Below are 22,291 nucleotides of genomic sequence, written 5' to 3'. Positions count from 1 at the left end.
TTCAGGAACACACTCACACTTCTTCAAATCATACTTTGAACTCTTGCTTTCTGGGTAATGGATTCTGAACTATTCCCAACTAGTAATTATCAAGGCTAAGCCAAGCTGTTTCTTAACTCTTTTTGGAAGGGTGGGGAGTAAACAGGTATTACACAGTTTGAAAGCGTCTTATGAGGAAACACAATTATGAAACGTTTGCCTGAGTCGCACAGGCCACCGTCCCCTTTGTGCTCCTTACACTTTTGTTTGATCTTTAAAGTCCTACACTGGAATGTTTTCTACAGTTCTCCATGCTACCCTCTAGTGAGGGTAAAAAGGGACTGCAGATACCTTCTTGTGAAATTCGAGTCTGTTCTGCAAAACCCTGGCAAGCACTGTTCCCCCACCCCTTCACAAATGCCCTTCCCTCCTCCTTGCCCAGCTAACTCCTGTCCTCTAGATCTCACCGTAACTGCCATTTCTTCAAAGAGCCCTTTCCTACTTTACCCACTGCATCTACATTAGGTCTCCACTCTCCTCTTACAATATTCTATTATATTGGCCACACAGGGTGGCTCATATGTGTAATCCCAGCACTTTGGGAAGCTGAGGCAGGATGATCACTTGAGCCCATAAGTTCAAGACTATCCTGGGCAAAATGACAAAATCCCATCTCTACAAAAAATTTTAAAAAATTAGTCAGGTGTGGTGGTTCGCACCTTGGCCCCAGTTACTTGGGGGACTAAGGCAGGACGATCGTTTGAGCCCAGGAGGTGGAGACTACAGAGAGCCATGATCATGCCACTCTACTTCAGCCTGGGTGACAGAGTGAGACCTCATCTCAAAAAAAAACAAAAACAAAAACAAAAACAAAAAAAACCTATTATATAACTTCATGATATTTGACACAATTCATAATCATATATTTGTGCACATTTGGTTAACTTAACATTTACCCATCCTCCATCCCCATTAAGATGCAAGTTCCATGTGGGCAGGTTCCTGGTGTTACGTCTATATATCTAGTGCCTAGAATAGCTTGACACATAGTAGGTACTCAATACAAATTACTAAATGGTTAACAGTTTTTCTTTAGGATTTTCGAAAGATGGTATGTCGAATACTGACTTCTAGTTTCTTGGGACACAAAGTATTCATGGTATCTTCCAAACACAGTGCATTATCACAGCAATAACATTTTTTTCATGGCTGCTCTATCCACATACTGTACTTGCTCCTTTAAATGTATCGCTAATCCTCATAATGGCCCTTCAAAGTGGGGATCATCACTCCACTTTACAGACAAAGGCCCTAAAGTTCAGAGAGGTCAATTAAATTCCTCCCAGTCATACGGCTAGTAAGTGGTGGCAAGACCAGAATTCAATCCCAGCTTGGAGTCCAGGGTCTGTGCTCCTTCCACCCAGTCCCACTTCTCAACATAGGGGCACAACCCCCCAGGGTCACTTCAGCAGGCCTATGAGCATGGGAATCCAAAAGACAATGTGCGGCCCATTTTTTGTATCTTCTTTTCCTGATGGTAAACAACATAAAATACTTTTGTGTTAAAAAAGGCACAGACCAGCCTGGGCAACATAGTGAGACCCCATTTCTACAAAAAAATAAAAAATTAGCCAGGCATAGTGCTGCACACCTATAGTCCCGGCTGAGGTGGGAAGATCACTTGAGCCTGTGAGGCTGAGGCTGCAGAGAGCCGTGATCATGCCACTGCACTCTAGCCTGGGCAACAGAGTGATGCCCTGTCTGGAAAAAAAAAAAAAAAGGCATATATATTTTAAATTATGACATATAAAAGTACATTTAAAATAATTTTTAAAACAAAACACAAAAGTTAAAAGAAATTTCATGCTTGTTGCCCAGGTCAGTCTCAGGAACCTCTATGGAAAAACATGAAAAGCACCTGTCACTCTGTCCTTCTTCATTTTATGTATCTTTTCCTTGTTGCCGTATTATTTATTTATTTATTTTTATTTATTTATTTTCAGATGGAGTCTTGCTCTGTCGCCCAGCCTGAAGTGCAGTGGTGCAATCTTGGCCCACTGCAATCTCCACCTCAAGCAATTCTCCTGCCTCAGTCTCCCGAGTAGCTGGGATGACAGGCGCACACCGCCATGTCCCACTCATTTTTTGGATTTTTAGTACAGACAGAGTTTCATCATGTTGGCCAGGCTGGTCTCCAACTCCTGACGTCAAGTGATCCACCAGGCTCAGACTCCCAAAGTGCTGGGATTACAGGCGTGAGCCACCACACCCTGCCCCTTGTTGCTATATTAAATAATGCCAGCATCCCCACTCAATCTTCATTTTCCCACTCCCACTCAATTAAAATGTCTATTGAAAATGGCAGGATGTCAGCCACGGGCACGTCATTTTCAAAAGCCTTAGTCATTTATGAGGACACCTTTTTGTAGGTACAATAAATCTGATTGATTTTTATTACACATCTTAGTTTAGAATCACTTTTACATTCCTAGACAAAGAGATGATACAAATAAATATCAATTGTAAAACTTAGAGCCCCAAGTATTGATTGGCATATTCTTTGTCTAAAGGTAGCCAAAGAGAAGGTCGAGATCAGTAATAACTTCAAGGAGCCATAAAGCCTATTGCTTCCTGCCGGCCCCAGGATCACTCCTTCATAAGTAACCCCAGAAGCATTTCATTCAGGTAACAAGGGCAGGCAGAAAGGTGACAGATTTCTGAACAGCACAAAACAAAGCCTTGCGTGATAGACAATTGCCAGGCCCACTATTCTTAGCCAGTTCCCTCAAAGCATTTTTAGTATGGCTTTTAGAGTATATTAACAGCCCCATTTTCATCCACTGATGGGGTTCAGATGGTCTGAGGTGTTGTCTCCAGTACGCCTCAACCTCAAGTGGGAAATGTGAGGCAAAACTGATATCCATGTTAACAGGGAATCGACACTTCTCAGAAACTTGGCAACGATTCTACATTCAGTGAGGGAGGACTTGTCAGAGTCAGACAGGAAAAGCAGAGCGCAGCCCACGCCCGAGCTGCAGCACTCTGGCGCCCTTGGTCATGGAGGTGTGGGTGGAGCAATTCAAGCAGCATGCAGGCATTAGATGGGAAATAATCCAGCGTTAGGTCAGTCTTAAGAAAGTGCTTCATGCCTATGATTTGTGGCCTTGGGTTCTGAATCCAGGGGTCTGAGAGACATGTGACTTTAAAATATGAAGCCAGATACATTCTCCAGATCAGAATAAAAGGGGGTCTATTGGGGGTTGCACACACAGTCTCAAACTCCTTCTCCTGATGGCCATCTTAGATCCTGTTAGACTTGCTTTCTGGCTCTGCTAGCTGCTTCTGGCATAAAGGCCCTCAGATGGCTCAGAACATTCTAGGTACAACTAGAGACATGAAAACCTGGTCCCTCAGTGGGCTTGGTAGGTCCTCTATATATTTGGCTCAATGCAGAACCCAAAGCAGCAGCTTTCTGGTGGCAGCACGACATTCTACAATCTGCTCTATTCAAATATTTATCGGATCCATTTTTAGAGAAGAAAAGCACCAGAGACTGCTTGGAAAGGGACAGCTTCATTTCCAACTAAGTCTTCTTTTCTTTTGTTTCCACAGACCACCACATAAACACAGCTGAGTACAAGACAGGCCCGTCAACTTGTCTGTCTTCTCTTAGAAAAGTTCTATGTGTCACTTAACCACCCCTGGTCAGAAGAGTCACCTCGAGATACCAGTATTAACGTATAGGGTTATCTGCAGTTTTCTTTCTCTTTCTTTTTTTTTTTTTTTTTTTGAGGCAGAGTCTCACTGTTGCCCAGGTTGGAGTGCAGTGGTGTGATCTCGACTCACTGCAACCTCCACACCTCCCAGGTTCAAGCGATTCTCTTGCCTCAGCCTCCCGAGTAGCTAGGACTAGAGGCATGCACCACCACACCTGGCAAATTTTTGTATTTTTAGTAGAGATGGGGTTTCACCACGTTGGCCAGGCTGGTCTTGAAGTCCTAACTGCAGGTGATCCACCCACCTCGGCCTCCCAAAGTGCTAGGATTACAGGCGTGAGCCACCACACCCGGCCAGTTATCTGCAGTTTTCAATTCTCAGATTTGCTACATGAATATTTTTAGCCTACAGAATTCAGATTAGGTTTGAGGAAATGTGGTGTGAGAGACACGTGTAACCAGCAGACAACCAGCATAGGCTACCCACCTTAGCGTTTTGTTCTTATTCAAACAGGCAAATTCTTAGTAAATAAGAAAGAAGCAAGGTTTGATCTCAAGAAAAGATGAGGGAAGGCTGAAAAGGGCCCTGGGTTCAGAAAGAAGGGTTACTAAAAAGGAGATAAGCCGCTGGACAACAGATCTCCATTTTGCAGAATGCTAAGACATTGCACTTAGTACCTCCTATTTCCCACGGGTTCTGATCCAGAAATGTGCCCTGGGAACTGAGCAGCTGAGTTAAAATATAACTCAAGGCCCACCTGAGTCGCCACCTTCCTGAAGCACCGTGCCAGCAAGGTGCACCAGTGTGGCAGACCTGGAGACTCATACTGTCCCCTCAGGCTTGGCTCGTGGACTCAGACACCCACATGGGAGTGCTTCCAGCCTGGATTAGTCATTCAATGGGCCTTTAATACAGACAGACAAAAGGCAACAACTGCACATTAGTGTATTTCTAAAATTGGGCAAGTTCTTGGTCTCTGTCTCTCTTACAGACACACATGGACACATTCACAGACCACAGGCACCATCGTGCTCTCACACCCACACACACTTATGAGCTTCTCTTGTGAGCTTATCTTGGGGAAAAATGAGTAATATTCACCTAACGACCAACATAAAATGAAGCTCTGAATCTCAATAATACAATGAACTAAAACTTACAAACCAAACTAGTAATATGTAAACGGGAATTCTGAACTCTCCTTTGAGCCTATTCAATCACGCAGCTACTCTTCAACATCTTAGGCTCTGCCTGGAGGGAGCCACAGTTCTAGGATTTGGTGAATTCTCTGCTGAAGGCAGGCAGGATTCCTTTGCTTCCATCGTTATGTCTTCCCTACTCACTGCACTGAGTCTCATGTCTCCATCTCTGCATCTGCCTAGCTACTCTTCTGCTCTCTATACCAATATGGAACAAAACGGGGAATTCAAAAGTGCCACTATACAGCTCCTTCCCTCAACTCCAGCCCATCAGAGAAGGCAGAGCAAGCCTCCTTTCTCACACTAAACAGGCCCACTGCACAGCATGCTCTGGACACAGAGGATGGGCCCACACAAGGATGCTCAGAGTACACGTGCATGGGAAAAAATGGTGACAAATGAAGAGTAAAGTGATATGGTGTATGGACATGGCACCAGCTTACAGACTTAGGTCTTCAACAGGATGGTCACGGTTTTGAGGTTTTAAAGAAGCTATTTCCCTAAATACTCCGAGGAGGCAAAGGGAATGTTATTTCTATTGCTCCCAACATTGAATCCTTCAGAAGCAGACACTGGAAGAGATTTCCTCACTGGGCAGGCCCCAAAGGCAGATCCACTTCTTACTGAGGTGCATGGAGGCAAGACAGCTGATGGTGCCCACCTGGGGCCTGGATTCAAATGTGATTTCTCATTTCTCCCTACAAGAAGAGGCACCTAGTCAACTTCTAGGCTTTTCGCTTTTCAATCTCACTGTCATTTTATCCCAAGGCTCCAAAGATGTGGTCCTGCTAAGGGGACTCCTGATTCTGCCCTATTGTTCAACAAGAAGGGAGCCCCATGTAAAGAACAGGCTGGAAAAGGAGAGAGGAGAGAAACAGAGGGCAAGGGAAGGGGGAGAAGAAGGCAAGGTGGAAGGAAGCAAGGTCACTGGTCATTCTCTTGCTTTCCACTTGGACTATCGCACTTTACCTTACCCATGCATCTCTGAGATGCTTTATTTTATTTAAAACATGTTTCCCAGAGGGGCTGAGTACCAGATTAGGAACAGCACGTTTGACCAGATTAAGCTGGTTGATCTGCAAAGAGGCCATGGCTTCTCCTCAGGGGAACGGTTCTGAGTTTGGGCCGAGTCCTCTCTGCAGCTTTTTGCTAGTCTCTTCTCTCAGAAGGCAAATGCTGTTTCCGCCCTGGGAGAGGAGGAGCTGGCTTTACTTTGGAACCAGCCCCCGAGACTGTGGATAAAGCTGAGATGCAGGGGTTCCTGAGGAAGAGGAGGAGGATCCCGACTTCCTTCTACTTTTAGGCCTGCAAAAGTCAAACACATGTTTATATTACATGTCCCCATCTCTGTCCCTGACACATCAGATGTCATTAACATTTCATTTCAGGCCATTCTTCAATGGCCTAAAAATGATGATACATTCAACTATAAAACCACTAGACTGGCACAGCCTGAACCTTGGGGCATGGCCAAAATGGCCTCAGAACAGAGGTGTGGAATATGAGAGAAGAGATTCTGATGCTTAGCAGTTGTTCTTCCTTTAAAACCAAAGCTTGATTGGTAACAAAAATTAAGTTTGCAGGTAGAACTTCTTCTATTTTGGTTCTGCACCCAATTGTTTTCCTAAAACTTCTAATCCAGAATGTAATAAGACAGAATTACTACTTTTGCACCAAATGGGTGAGATAAACTTAGCATGGAGGCCCAGAGCCTGGGTTATGGATCTGGATTACCTATTTTTGAATTATCGCTTTCGCCCTTACTTGCTGGGTTTCCTTGGAGATGGCTACTTTCTCAAATTCTCTACGTTTCAGTTTTCCTGTCTATAAAATGGGACTGATTATAAAATTTACCTTATAAGTTTTTACAGGAAATCATTAAGAGAATGTTTGTAAAGCACTTAGAACTACCAGACACCTCATGAGAACTGAAGAACTGACTGCTCTTTCACCAGAATACATTCACCTTATAGTAAGGGACTGGGGACATTAGGTATTCTGGTATTCAGTATACCTGGCATAGTGTCTCAACTATAAATATTTGTAGAATAAATAAGTAAACATAGGAGTAATACGGCAACATTTTCTAGTGTGTTCTGCAAAGTATTCCATGATAAACAAGCATTCTTGCTTTGGTTTGTCCTTATTCAAACATGTTCTGTTTAAACACACATCAACAAAGCCACTCACCTGGCCTTGGATTTCTTATTTGCAGTGCTTTCAAAGGGTGATGCATCCACCTGTATCTCATCTTCATCCTGCAGAGCCGCATCCAATGCAGCCTGAACCTTGGGGGCAATGGCTGGACCCTTATAGTCTCTGGTGGTCCGGCTAGGCATGTCCAGCTCTAACTGTACAATGTTTTCTGCCTGCAGAAGCAGAGCCATCACCAGCTAGGTTAGCCTCCAACTGGACACAGGCAGTACAAGCAATCGAGGGCCCCTCCAAGAACAGACATGCAAACTGCTTGTTATTCAGGGCCTACCAAGAAAGTGCCTGCCTAAAAGAAGTGATGCAGTTTTACAATGCTAACCCCACCTAATTTTTTGCTTTTGCTTTCTTTCTTTTAAAGAACTCAAAGCTGGGAAGAATGGCACCCAAAGAGCTAACTAATCGTAACCTTCTGTTTGGCTCTGGCTGCCAAGAGAGATTCAGAAACATTTAAAATATTTCAAGTGAAAATCTTTCACTATAAAAATAATACAAGTTTCCTATTGATAGTTATAAAATACAGATGAGCAAAAAGAAAAAAAATATTGAGTGTGCTTCCACCAACCAGAGAAAAACAGTTTACATTTCGATATATTTTACACCAAATTTTATATTCACATATATACTTCTGTTACAAATTACTCTATAACTTAATACATTGTGTATCCTAGTTCAGCCACTTGCCACACTCCCTGACCTTTAAGCAACAGGACTGATTGCATAGAGGAAATGGGGAAGCTTAATTAGAGAAAGCAGTCAAGTGCTGAGTACAATGCCCAGCACACAGCAAGTGCTCAGCTGGACATGGTCATCTCAGTGCTTCTGGAGGCCAAGGCAGGAGGATCACTTGAGCCCAGGAGTTTGAGGATACAGTGAGCTATGATTGTGCTACAGTACTCCAGCTTGGGTGACACAGTAAGATCCTGCCTCAAAAAAAAAAAAAAAAAAAGGCCTGTGCGGTGGCTCACGCCTGTAATCCCAGCACTTTGGGAGGCCGAGGCAGGTGGATCACCTGTGGTCAGGAGTTCGAGAGCAGCCTGGCCAACATGGTGAAACCCCGACTCTACTAAAAATACAAAAATTAGCTGGGCGTGTTGGCTGGCACATGCCTGTAATCCCAGCACTTTGGGAGGCCAAGGCGGGTGGATCACCTGAGGTGAGGCATTCAAGACCAGCCTGGCCAACATGGTGAAACCCCGTCTCTACTAAAAATACAAAACTTGGCTGGGTGTTTTGGCATGTGCCTGTAGTCCCAGCTACTAGGGAGGCTGAACCACCAGAATTGCTTGAACCCAGGAGACAGGCGTTGCAGTGAGCATAGATTGCACCACTGCACTCCAGCCTGGGCGACACAGTGAGATTCCATCTCAAAATAAATAAATAAATTTAATTTAACTAAAAAGTAGAGGCTCTCATGGCAGAGCTTCTATTTTTCTATTTTGGGGTCATAAAATAGTCCTCGATGTCCCTTTAAATGACTACATGACTGACACACATTTTGTGAGATGAAAGTACCTGAAGTTCTTTACGACAGGTCCATCTCCTGTCACTACATACCTGTGTTCTCTCCAGTCTTCCCACAGAGCCATTTTGAAGCTCATTGTTAATATTTACTGGCCATGACAGACAGGATGTTTGGACTCTTTCTCTAGTACTTTTTTTTTTTTTTTTTTTTGAGACGGAGTCTCGTTCTGCCAGCCAGGCTGGAGTGCAGTGGCATGATCTTGGCTCACTGCAACCTCCGCCTCCTGCCTCCTGCCTCCTGGGTTCAAGTGATTCTCCTGCCTCAGCCTCCCAAGTTGCTGGGATTACAGGTGCCTGCCACCATGCTCGGCTAATTTTTGTGTTTTTAGTAGAGATGGGGTTTCACCATGTTGGCCAGGCTGGTCTCAAACTCCTGACCTCAGGTGATCCACCCACCTCAGCCCCCCAAAGAGCTGGGATTACAGGCGTGAGCCACTGTGCTCGGCCTATTCATTATTATTTTTATTATATTTACTTATTTATTTTTTGAGACAGGGTCTCACTCTGTCACCCAGGCTAGAGTGCAGTGGCATGATCTTGCCTCAATGCAGCCTCTGCCTCCTGGGCTCAGGTAATCCTCCCACCTCAGCCTCCCCAGTAGCGTGGACTACAGGCACACACCACCACATCTGGCTAATTTTTGTATTTTTAGTAGAGTTAGGGTTTCGCCACATTGTCCAGGCTGGTCTCAAACTCCTGGGATCCACCAATCTGTCCACCTCGGCCTCCCAAACTGCTGGGGTTACAGGTGTGAGTCACTGTGCTTGGCTTATTTATTATTTGTTACAAAAGGATCTTCTCACCCTATATCGTCGGGCCTCTGGACGAATCATCATGGACATTCTCGCGTGCTGGCTCAATGGTCTCCTATATCCCACGGCTGAGACTGGCCGCTTCATCATCTGCTGGTTCCTGGAAAAGAACTGCAGTGTTAAAGCCCTGGCTGGAGTCCTGAGGAACCAGCACTCGAAGACTCTGATAGAATCTGAAGCAAGCATCTCCCTGGACTGCGGGCTGACATAAGTGGGACGAGAACTGCTTCTGTGCTCTGCTTGAGCTGCTTTCTGATTCAGAGCATCATGCATCTTTTAAGCCAGAAGGAATTTTAATCATCGCCCAGTTCTTAGATGGCATTCACAAAGCATAGCTGTCAACACCCCCCACCTCTGCATCCCTGCCAGGTGTCTCCCATCTTTCCAGCAGGACCCAGACTTAGAGTGAGAATCCTTCTCAATACTGTGGGTCAGAATGACACACAAAGACAACAGCTCTGAATTGCCCCTCATGTGACCTAGCATACTTCACTTCACAGCTGGAGAAACAGAAATGCAGGAACTTTGGAAAGGTCACTTCCTCACTCACTAGTGACAAAGTCTCCTAATTCCTAAAACCACACTCATCATCAAACTTTTACCTGGTGGATCTATGGCAGCTACAAAATCAGAAATGCAGTGGGTTTTGAGTTTAAACAAGCCAAACTGTGTTCTTATCAAACCCCTTTGTTGACTGGAGGGGTCTTGTTATCAACATTCTTTTCCCCTCATACTTGAAAATATACTTAAAGTTAATAGTGACTTACTCCAGTCTGGTTATAGGATGTAGTTTCCAATGATCTTCCTCTTCATCAAAGAAGGCTCTATTCATAATTTTACTTTTTTCTTCCAGAGGGATAAAGTTTTCTATAATCAGATGCCTGTAAGAGCACACATAACAGGTGAAAACAGACACAGAATACATATGAAGTGTCAGCTATCTGGTCTCATGCATGGTGAATAATTAGGTAAGAGTCAAGGCACACAGCAAACATTTACTCAGCAGGTACTATGGGCCTAACATCATACAAAGAGCTGAGATACAGACACAAATGACATCTGGTTCCTGCCTGAAACAAAGGGTAATGGTGCAGCCCTGTTCGGTATAATAGGTACTGACAGCGGTCTGTCTTAGAAATATGGAGAGGTCACTTCTGCCTGGGAAGGGGCAGGATGTGAACAGGCTCAAGAGGGAGGTGATGCCTGGGCTATACTGCAGTGAACATTTGCTACCTGAAGTATCTTTTAGAGGGCCACTGGTGGTGCTAACGAAGGTCATTAACTTCCAAAATGCCAAAACCAGAATAAATTAAACTGCCTTACTCCAATCCCATGGCTTGTTGTGCAAGCTGGAAAATTTCCCATTCTAACTGACCAGGATAAAAAGCAGGACTGAGTGGATTTCAGCCCCTGAGAGCACTGAGAATGAAGACCATTCCTACGAACAGTCTCTGCCTGACAAAGAGATCATCTGTTGGCTGAAACCATTAGCTCCACATTTCTCAGGCCAGGCTGCACATTAATATTACCTCCAGAGTTTTGAAAAATATCTTGCCCAGACCTCATGAGAGACCAAGAGTTCTCAAAGTGCATTCACCAAACCAGCAGAAGCAATACCTGGAAACTATCAGAAATGAAAATTCTCGGGCCCTGCCGCAGCCTTGCTGAATCAGACTCTGGGTGTGACACCCATCAATCTGTGTTTAACAATCCCTTCAGGTAATTCTGATACCTGCTAAAGTTTAAGGACTACTGCCCTAGGCCAATTAAATCAGAATCTCTGAGGTGAGGCTTAGACATCACTAACTTTTAAAACTTCTCAGTTTGTAGCCAAGGTTGGGAACCCGCGCTTCAGAGACAGTTTTCAGTTAAAGCGAAATAAAGGGGATAGAGATGCAAGTTAATTGACACCATGAAGAAAGAGATCAACAAATCCAGAATGTGGTATATTTTTCTTTCTTTTTTTTCCTTTTGAGTTGGTGTCTCACTCGGTCACCTAGGCTGGAGTGTAGTGGCATAATCTTGGCTCACTGCAGCCTTGAACTCCTGGGCTCAAGCAATCCTCCTGCCTCAGCTTCCCAAGTAGCTGGAACTACAGGCACAAGGCACCACTCCCGCCTACAACGTGGGAATTTCTACAGGCTATCCGACTCACTCTTTTCAACAAGTCAACTATGAAAAATATGTGTGTGCGTGTGTGTGTGTGTATGTATATATACACTTGTGCCTCAGCGGGAGTGCAGTGGTGCAATCTTGGCTCTCTGCAACCTCCGCCTTCCAGGTTCAAGCGATTTTCCTGCCTCAGCCTCCCGAGTAGCTGAGATTACAGGTGCCCGCCACCACACCCGGCTAATTTTTATATTTTCAGTAGAGATGGGGAATTCACCATCTTGGCCAGGCTGGTCTTGAACTCCTGACCTCATGATCCACCCGCCTCAGCCTCTCAAAGTGCTGGGATTACAGGTATGAGCCACCATGCTCGACTGAAAAATATTTTTTAAAATAAAAAGAATTGGCTGGGCGTGGTGGCTCACACCTGTAATTCCAGCATCTTGGGAGGCCGAGGTGGGCAGATCACGAGGTCAAGAGATTGAGACAATCCTGGCCAACATGGTGAAACCCCGTCTCTGCTAAAACTACAAAAATTAGCTGGGCATGGTAGCATGTACCTGTAGTCCCAACTACTCAGGAGGCTGAGGCAGGAAAATCACTTGAACCCGGGAGGCGGAGTTTGTAGTGAGCTGAGACTGCGCCACTGCACTCCAGCCTGGCGACAGAGTGAGACTCTGTCTTAAATAAATAAATAAATATATAAATAAATAAATAAATAAAATAAAAAATAAAAAGATTGCCTCAGATTAAAATAAGTCTAAGAGACTTAATAACCAAATGTAACATGTAGTTCTAATATATAGCTCCTAATATGAGCAAACCAAGAAAATCTGAATGTGGATTGGGTACTAGAAAATACTAAGAAACTTAATTTTTTTAGGTGTAAAAATATCATTGTGTAGACAAAAAGCAATTATATATACACATACAATTTTTTTTTTGAGACAGATTATTGCTCTGTCACCCAGACTGGAGTGCAATCGCACAATCTCGGCTCACTGCATTCTCTGCCTCCAGGGTTCAAGCGATTCTCTTGCCTCAACCTCCCGAGTAGCTGGGATTATAGGCACCCGCCACCACGCCTGGCTAATTTCTGTATTTTTGTAGAGACACGGTTTCACCATGTTGGCCAAGCTGGTCTCGAACTCCTGACTTCAGGTGATCCGTCCGCCTTGGCCTCCCAAAGTGATGAGATTACAGATGTGAGCAACCATGCCCAGCTGATATTTTTATATACTAGTAATTAATATTCCAAAAATAAAATTAAGAAAACAATGTCATATACAATAGCACCCAAAAAACCCTTAGGTATAAATTTAACAAAAGTGCAAGACTTATACACTGAAAACTACAAAACATTCTTGAGAAAAATTAAAGAAATAATAAATAAATGGAAATATATCTCATGTTCATGGATCTGAATACTTAATACTGTTAAGATGACAATATTGACCAAATTGATCTACAGATTCAATACGATCAATATCAAAATCCCAGTTGGCTTTGTTTGCAGAAATTGATAAGCTGACTTTAAAACGTAGAGGCATACCTCATGGATATTGTGGGTTTGGTTCCAGACTACTGCAATAAAGTAAGTATCACAATGAAGCAAGTAATACAAGTTTTTGGTTTCCCAGTGCATATAAAAGTTATGCTTACACTATACTATAGTCTATTAAATGTATAATACCATTTTGTCTAAAAAAAGTACAGACTTTAAAAATACTTTATTGCTAATAAATGCTTACACAGAGACATGAAGTGAGCATATGCTGTTGAAAAAATGGTGCCAACAGACTTGCTCTATGCAGGGTTTCCACAAACCTTCAATTTGTAGAAAATGTAATATCTGTGAATTATAACAAAGCAGAGTGCAGTAAAACAAAGTATGCCTGAATACGGAAATGCAAGGGACCCTAAACAGCCAAAACACTCTTGAAAAAGAACAAGGTTGGAGGACTCACACTTACTGATTTCAAAACTTAACTACAAAGCTACAGTAATTTAGACAGAATGGTACTAGCATGAGGATAGATATATAGACCAAAGCAACAGTATTGAAAGTCCAGAAATAAATGCTTAATTATGGTCAACTGACTTTCTTTCTTTTTTTTGAGACAGAGTCTCGCTCTGTGGCCCAGGCTGGAGTGCAGTGGCGCGATCTCGGCTCACTGCAACCTCCGCCTCCCGGGTTCGAGCAATTCTTCTGCCTCAGCCTCCCAAGTAGCTGGGACTACAGGGGTGCGCCACCACGCCTGGCTACTTTTTATATTTCTAGTAGAGACAGGGTTTCACCATATTGGCCAGGGTGATCTTGAACTCTTGACCTCAGGTGATCTGCCCACCTCAGCCTCCCAAATACTGGGATTACAGGCATGAGCTACCACGCCCGGCCCTGACTTTCAATAAGTATGCCAAGACAATGAAATGGGGAGAGAAGAGCCCTTTCAACAAATGGTACTGGAACAACTAGATATCTGCATCCAAAACACTGCACTTGAAACCCTACCTCACACCATACACAGAAATTAACTCAAATGGATCATAGACCTAAATGTAAGACCTAAAACTATAAGCCTCTTAGAGGATCTAAGAGAATGAAACATATGTCCACAAAAAAACTTTAATATGGGCCGGGCGCGGTGGCTCAAGCCTGTAATCCCAGCACTTTGGGAGGCCGAGACGGGCGGATCACAAGGTCAGGAGATCGAGACCATCCTGGCTAACCTGGTGAAACCTCGTCTCTACTAAAAAATACAAAAAACTAGCCGGGTGAGGTGGCAGGCGCCTGTAGTCCCAGCTACTTGGGAGGCTGAGGCAGGAGAATAGCATAAACCTGGGAGGCAGAGGTTGCAGTGAGCTGAGATCTGGCCACTGCACTCCAGTCTGGGTGACAGAGCGAGACTCCGTCTCAAAAAAAAAAAAAAAAAACTTTAATATGAATGTTCATAGCAACATTATTCATAACACCCAAAAGTAGAAATAATCCAAATGTCCATCCAATAATTAATGGGATAAATAAAATGTGGTATATTTATACAATAGAATATTATTTGGCCATAAAAAATGAATAAAGTATTAATACATGCTACAACATGGAAGACTGTTGAAAACATTATACTAGCCTTGGCAACAAAGCAAGACCTATCCTCATGAAAAAATTTTTTAAAATTAGCCAGGTGTGCTACCATGCAACTGAAGTCCTAGCTACTCAGGAAGCTCAAGCAGGAAGATCACTTGGAGGTCAAGGCTGTGAGCTGTGATGGCACCATGCACTCCAGTCTGGTTGACAGAGGAAGGCCTTATCATTAAAAAACAACAACAACAACAACAAAACACACACACACGAAGAAAGCAGTCATAAAAGGCCACATTATTCCAACATTATTTCATTTATAAACTTATATGAAAGGTCCAGAAAAGGCAAATCTAGATACAATACCAAAAGTACAATAAACAAAAGAAAATACAATTAAATTGGGCTATATCACAATGGAAATCTTTTGTGCTATACCATCAAGAAAGTTTAAAAACAACTCAGAAAAACAGAAAGTACCTTCAAATCATGAATCTGGTGAAGTAGTATTCATAATATATTAATATAAAGAACTCTTAAAACTCAGCCGGGTACAGTGGCTCATGCCTATAATCCCAGCACTTTGGGAGGCTGAGGTGGGTGGATCACCTGAGGTCAGGAGTTCGAGACCAGCCTGGCCAACATGGTGAAACCCCGTCTCTACTAAAAATACAAAAATTAGCTGGGCATGGTGGCACACGCCTATAGTCCCAGCTATTCGGGAGGCTGAGGCAGGAGAATCATTTGAACCTGGGAAGCGGAGGCTGCAGTGAGCTAAGATCACGCCATTGCACTCCAGCCTGGGTGACAGACCCAGACTCTGTCTCCAAAAAAAAAAGAAAAAAAAAAAGTCTTAAAACTTAATTATTGGCCGGGCGCGGTGGCTCAAGCCTGTAATCCCAGCACTTTGGGAGGCCGAGACGGGCGGATCACGAGGTCAAGAGATCGAGACCATCCTGGCTAACACGGTGAAACCCCGTCTCTACTAAAAAATACAAAAAAACTAGCCGGGTGAGGTGGTGGGCGCCTGTAGTCCCAGCTACTCGGGAGGCTGAGGCAGGAGAATGGCATAAACCCGGGAGGCGGAGCTTGCAGTGAGCTGAGATCTGGCCACTGCACTCCAGCCCGGGCGACAGAGCGAGACTCCGTCTCAAAAAAAAAAAAAAAAAAAAAAAAAAAAAAAAACTTAATTATTGGCTGGGAGTGGTGGCTCATGCCTGTAATCCAAGCACTTTGGGATGCCAAGGTGGGTGGATCACCTGAGGTCAGGAGTTCAAGACCAGTCTGGGCAACATGGTGACACCCCATCTCTACTAAAAATACAAAAATCAGCTTGGCACGGTGGCGAGTGCCTGTAATCCCAGCTATTCGGGAGGCTGAGGCACAAGAATCACTTGAACCCAGAAGGCAGAAGTTGCAACGAGTCATGTTTGCACCATTGTACTCCAGCCTAGACGACAGAGTGAGACTCTATCTCAAAAATAAAATAAAATAAAATAAAAAACAACCCCATTTTAAATGGGCAAAGGATTTGTATAGATACTTCTCCAAACACATACAAATGACCAACAAGCACGTGAAAGGATGCTCAACATCATTAGTCATCAGGGAATTGCACAAATCAAAACCATAATGAAGTACCACTTCACATCCATTAGGGTGTCTATGACAAAAAAGACAGGCAATAATAAGTATCGACAAGGATGTGGAGGAGCCGGGCATGGTGGCTCATACTTGTAATCCCAGCACTTTGGGAGGCTGAGTCAGGCAGACTGCTTGAGCCCAAGAGTTTGAGACCAGCCTGGGCAACATGGTGAAACCCCATCTCTACAAAAAACATAAAAATTAGCCACGTGGGGTGGCATGCCCCTATAGTCCCAGCTATTCCAGAGATTGAGGTGGGAGGATCACTTGAGTCCAGGAGGTGGAGGTTGCAGTGTGCTGAGATCGCACCACTGCACCCCAGCTTGGGCGACAGAATGAGACTGCCTCAAAGAAAAAAAAAAAAAGGGAGGTGGAGAAATTGGTGGTAGAAATGTAAAATAGTGCAGTCACTGTGGAAAACAGTTTGGCATTCTCTCAAGAAGTTAAACACTGAGTTACCATATGACCCAGCAATTCCACTCCTATGAATATATCCCAGAGAAATGAAAACACACATCCATACAAAACCTTATACATGAATGCTTATAGAAGCATTATCCATAATAGTCAAAGACTAGAAATAATCTGAATGTATATAAACTGAAAAATAAATAAATATGTGGTATATTCATACAGTGCAATATTATTCAGTCATAATAAAGAACAATTGATGTTGGGACTATCAGATATCTGTTGATCCATGCTACAGCATGGATGATCCTTGAAAGTGTCATGCTAAGCAAAAGAAGCCAGGCACAAAAGGCCACACAGTGTGTGATTCCATTTATATGAGATGGCCAGAATAGGCAAAGCCATAGAGACAGGAAGCAGATTAGTGATTACTTCGGGTTGGGAAAGGGGGTAATAAGGAGTGACTACTAATTGATAGAGTTTCTTTTAGAGGAGAGTGATAACTATGTTCTAAAATTAGATTGTAGTGGTGCTTTTACAGCCCTATGCATATACATGTTTTTTTAAAAAATGCTCATTTGTATACTTTATCATTTTTTAATTTTTTTAGTTTTTTGTTTTTTTTTGTTTGTTTGTTTGTTTTTAAAGGCAAGAATCTCGTTCTGTCGCCAGGCTTGAGTAAAGTGGTGTGATCTCAGCTCACTGCAACCTCTGCCTCCCAGGTTCAAGTGATTCTCTTGCCTCAATCTCCTGAGTAGCTAGGATTGCAGGTGCACACCACCACACTCGGCTGATTTTTGGATTTTTAGTAGAGACAGGGTTTCACCATGTTGGTCAGGCTGGTCTTGAACTCCTGGCCCTCAGGTGATCTACCTGCCTCGGCCTCCCAAATGCTGGGATTACAGGCATGAGCCACCGTGCCCCGCCTGATTTGTACACTTTAAATACGTGAACTGTATGGTATGTGAAGTATGTCTCAATTAAGCTTTTTTAAAAACAGTATTGTGGGCTGGGTGTGGTGGCTCACACCTATAATCCCAGTACTTTGGGAGGCTGAAACAGGAGGATTGCTTGAGCCTAGGAGTTTGAGATCAGCTTAGGTGACACAGAGAGACCCTATCTCTATGAATTTTTTTAAAAAATTAGTTGGGCATAGTGGCACACACCTGTAGTCCCAGCTATCTGGGAGGCTAAGGTGGGAGGATTGTTTGAGCCCACGAGTTACAGGCTGCCATGAACTGTGATTGTGCCACTGCACTCCAGCCTGGGTGACAGAGCAAGACCTTGTCTCAAAAAAAAAAAAAAAAAAAAAAACCACTGTGTCATATATATATATAAGTATGTAGGAGTGAGATAACATGAGGTAAGATTTGCTTTAAAATATTTTTGTGAAAGACAGATGGCAAAAGCTTGCTAATCCTTGAACCTGGGTGATGGGTACTTGGGTATTCATTATACCATTCAGAAAATTGTCACAATAAAATATCAAGTTAATAAAATATTCCCTCTTATCACTAGACAGATGTAAGACCAGAATCTTTAAAAGCTTCAAGAAGGTAGGGTTAGAAGGGAACTTGGAGATCACCTGGTGAAGTCATTCAGTTAACAGATGGGATCCAGGGATGGAAAGTGACTTTCTCAGGAATGAACAGAAAATGGGGTGGCAGGAGATGAGCTGGAGAAGGACCCTTTTCCTCAGGGCTGTTTTTTTTTTGGAGACGGAGTCTCACTCTGTCGCCCAGGCTGGAGTGCGGTGGCACTATAACAGCTCACTGCAATCTCCACTTCCCGGGTTCAAGCGATTCTCCTGTCTCAGCCCCCCAAGTAGCTGGGACTAGAGGCATGCACCACCATGCCCGGCTAATTTTTGTATTTCTTAATAGAGACAGGGTTTCACCATGTTGGCCAGGCTGGTCTCGAACTCCTGACATCAGGTGATCTGCCTGCCTCCCCTTCCCAAAATGCTGGGATTACAGGCATGGGGCACCACGCCCAGCCAAGGCTGTTTCTAGCTAAACAAACAAAACCAATGACTCAGCAAGTGGCTTGGGGGCACTATGGAAGACCTGGCACTTACTTGAGTTTCAGCTCCCTGGTGAGCTCATTCTGAGTCTGCTCTAGCTCTTGGCGCTCCTTGATGTGTTCTTCTTGGAGGTCGTGGATCTCAGCCTTCACTGCCTGAAGCTTGGAGAAGAGCTGGAATGAGGGGAGAGGCAGGTGAGGAGGGTGTCTGTACAAAGGGTAGAGTTCTCCCTTTCCCCAAGTCTCAAGGCACCTCCATCTGGCTCATTCCTTTCATACCTTTTTGAGTTTTTTGGTCTTGATGTCCACCTCTTGCTGCAATGAGCTGTATGTCTCTTTAAGTTCCAAGGTCTCTTCATCTCGACTTTCCATCTGTTGTTGGATTTCTCTTTCTCGACGTTTCTGAGCAACATGACAAAATTCATCAGTTTGCCCTAGAGACTGTGTCTATGCTGAATTCCCCAAGCTAGGATCAGAGTCTCCAGCTAGGATGAGGCGGACACACCTTGCTCTTATTCTCTTTGAAGACAGTAGAACATGAGAGATGTTTGTTCTGCAGCATAAACACACCTTACCCCACCCATTCTCCCTGAAAAAGAATGAAAAGTTACCTGCTCTGCAATTTCCTGTCGTTTCTGCTCCAGGATTTTCTGCTGTTCATTCGTATGATCTACTATATTTTTTCCTCCAACAAGCAACTTACTCTCCATGGCCTGAGTGAGAAACAAAGTAGAATCCATCTCATGAACGGTTTCCCTCAGAACATAATTACTCACAGGGGCACCTGTGAAAGATAAAGAGCTCAGGACTGAGCCAAAAGGGACAAACTCTGGGAAAAAATACACTGTGCTCAGCTGGTGAGGGACTGGGGCAGCCTCACTAGAGGCTTCTTGGTAACACTGAAAATAGTTTCTCCAGACACATGAATTTTAGCTTTAACAAAAAATAATTTTTTTTGCTTGTTTCTACAAAGTATTAACCCCACTTAGAACATACTAAGCAGCTCCTTTATGTTAGGTCCTGGGGATGCAATGTGAATGTGAATCACAAAGCTCAGAGTCCACTGAGGAAAACAGACAAGCAAGCCAGCTTTAACCATATGGCGCCAGACACCATCATGAGGAAAGGACACAGTAATTAATGGGAGACACACACTGATGGGATAGAATTCAGACTTTGTGGGGATTTAAAAAAATTTTTTAAAGACAGGGTCTAGGCCGGGCGCGGTGGCTCAAGCCTGTAATCCCAGCACTTTGGGAGGCCAAGATGGGCGGATCACGAGGTCAGGAGATCGAGACCATCCTGGCTAACACGGTGAAACCCTGTCTCTACTAAAAAATACAAAAAACTAGCCGGGCGAGGTGGCGGGCGCCTGTAGTCCCAGCTACTCGGGAGGCTGAGGCAGGAGAATGGCGTAAACCCAGGAGGCGGAGCTTGCAGTGAGCTGAGATCTGGCCACTGCACTCCATCCAGCCTGGGCAACAGAGCGAGACTCCGTCTCAAAAAAAAAAAAAAAGACAGGGTCTAGTTCTGTCACCCAAGCTGGAGTGCAATGGCACAATCACAGCTCACTGTAGCCTTGACCTCCTTAGTTCAAGTGATGCTCCCACCTCAGCCTCCCAAGCAGCTGGGACTACAGGTGTACACCACCACATTTGGCTGACTGATTGTAGAGATGAGGTCTTGCTATGTTGTCTGGGCTGGTCTTGAACTCCTGGCCTCAAGCGATCCTCTGCCTTGGCCTTTCAAACTGCTGGGATTACAGGCGTGAGGACAGCACCCAGTCAGAGAATTCAGACTTTTAGAGGGAGTCAGAGAAAGCTTTCTGTCTACAGGACCAGCTACACAGAGAGCTGAAGTGAAACAATAGGAATTAGTTAAGAAAAAAAAGCTTTTGTTTTGTGAGGGAAGGTAGGAAGTGATGAAGTTGACCTAAATCCCTGTCAAGGAGACTAAACTTCTTGATCCTGAGAAGTTCAGGGAACCACTGACATATTCTTTGAGCATGAGGCTACACAATCAGATGTGTGTTTTAGAAACATTACTCCCCTGCAATGGGAAGAATGGCAAAGGGCTGGCAGGATGGAGGGAGACAGGACAGGCAGCCATTGCAGGGGTCTAGGCCTGGGCTAGGCCTCCTCCCTAGTTGGGGAGGGCAGAGTAGATGAGTCCAAGAGACCCTGATGAGGCAGGATCCAGAGGCTTTGGGACTGCCTGGCTGTAAGTGAGAGGGAGGGACAGCTGGCAAGGATAACTCCCAGGGGTCTGGCTTCCCTGAGATAAGGAAGGCAAGAGCAGGCTCTGAGTGGCTGTGAGCATCCCAGTGGGCAGAAGGTTATTAGGCCTGGATGGCAGGAGACAGTGCTAGGCTAGATACGCAGATTGGCAGCCTTCAGCATTTTGATAGGGGCTGAAGCCATGAGAATGATTTGGACCTGAAAAGTATGGGACTCCAAAACTGCACAACTTTTCTTTAAGAAACTTACAAACCTCACTGGAGCTCTGCTGACATTCTTTCAGTGAGTCCTCTGGGACTGTTTCCTCATCTCTCGAATGAAGGGGCTGGACTAGATTGCTAAGCTCCACATACATACCTAACAATACCTAACCGCTCTAACATTCATTTTTTTTTTTTTTGGAGATGGAGTCTCACTCTGTCACCCAGGCCAGAGTGCACTGGCATGATCTTGGCTCATAGAAACCTCCACCTCCCAGGTTCAAGCAATTCTTGTGCCTCAGCCTCCCAAGTAGCCGGAACTACAGGTGCATGCCATCACGCCCAGCTAATTTTTGTATTCTTAGTAGAGATGGGGTTTCACCATGTTGGCCAGGCTGGCCTTGAACTCCTGACCTCAAGTGATCCACCTGCCTTGGCCTCCCAAAGTGCTGGGATTACAGGCGTGAGCCACTGCACCCAGCCTCTAACATTTTTTTATGATTTCACAGCATCCAGGGATTGAGAAAGACGGAAGTAATGTCATTCTCCATAGTCAAAATGTCTAAGAGATGCAGTGACCTTGAGTTGATGCTGTATCTTGCACACTCAGACTCTAAGAGTTCAACTTTTTCTGAGGGGTTATTTAGAGATTCTAGGTGCTCCTGGCCCTGAATAACAGATCTGATCCTAAAAGACAGTATGCAAGTTAAATATGGGCATACCCAGGCCGGACATACGGGTGCAGTGGCTCACGTCTGTAATCCTGACACTTTGGAAGACTAAGGTGGGAGGACTGCTTGAGTCTAGGAGTTCAAGACCAGCCTGGGCAACATAGTGAGACCTCGTCTGTACAAAAAATACACAAAATTACCTGGGCATGGTGGTGCGCGCCTGTACTCCCAGATACTCGGAGGCTGAGGTGGGAAGATTGCTTGAGCCTGGGAGGTCAAGGCTGCAGTGAGCCAAGATCGCGCCACTGCACTCCAACCTGGGGGACAAAGTGAGACCCTACCTCAAAACAAAACAAAACGAAACAAAATATGGGCACAGCCAGTCACACTTACCGTGAAGCAGTGAGAAGGCATGAAGTGCTCTGACATAATGGCATCTCAGAACCCCTCCCTGGAACAAAGTTACCTCCTAAGTG

At 44.4% G+C, this 22,291-nt stretch overlaps 1 protein-coding gene across 2 annotated transcripts in view; it reads right to left on the bottom strand.

Moving 5' to 3' along the window:
* Positions 1 to 3,664: 3,664 nt before the first annotated feature.
* Positions 3,665 to 22,291, bottom strand: part of KIF3B (kinesin family member 3B) — a 55,307-nt gene continuing 36,680 nt past the window's right edge. For both annotated transcript variants that reach the window (XM_037982897.2, XM_008020469.3), the window contains 7 exons: positions 19,319 to 19,420; positions 18,987 to 19,109; positions 18,763 to 18,881; positions 10,210 to 10,323; positions 9,434 to 9,542; positions 7,086 to 7,264; positions 3,665 to 6,200 (listed from right to left, as the gene is read on the bottom strand). In XM_037982897.2, coding sequence (XP_037838825.1) covers positions 6,104 to 6,200; positions 7,086 to 7,264; positions 9,434 to 9,542; positions 10,210 to 10,323; positions 18,763 to 18,881; positions 18,987 to 19,109; positions 19,319 to 19,420 — 843 coding nt within the window. In that variant the 3' untranslated portion in view covers positions 3,665 to 6,103. The remainder of the gene's footprint in view (positions 6,201 to 7,085; positions 7,265 to 9,433; positions 9,543 to 10,209; positions 10,324 to 18,762; positions 18,882 to 18,986; positions 19,110 to 19,318; positions 19,421 to 22,291) is intronic.

This window comes from Chlorocebus sabaeus, chromosome 2, assembly GCF_047675955.1.
Source record: "Chlorocebus sabaeus isolate Y175 chromosome 2, mChlSab1.0.hap1, whole genome shotgun sequence".
NCBI lineage: Eukaryota > Metazoa > Chordata > Mammalia > Primates > Cercopithecidae > Chlorocebus > Chlorocebus sabaeus.
Note: the sequence above shows the minus strand (reverse complement) of the source record. Positions and strands in the feature narration are given on the sequence as shown.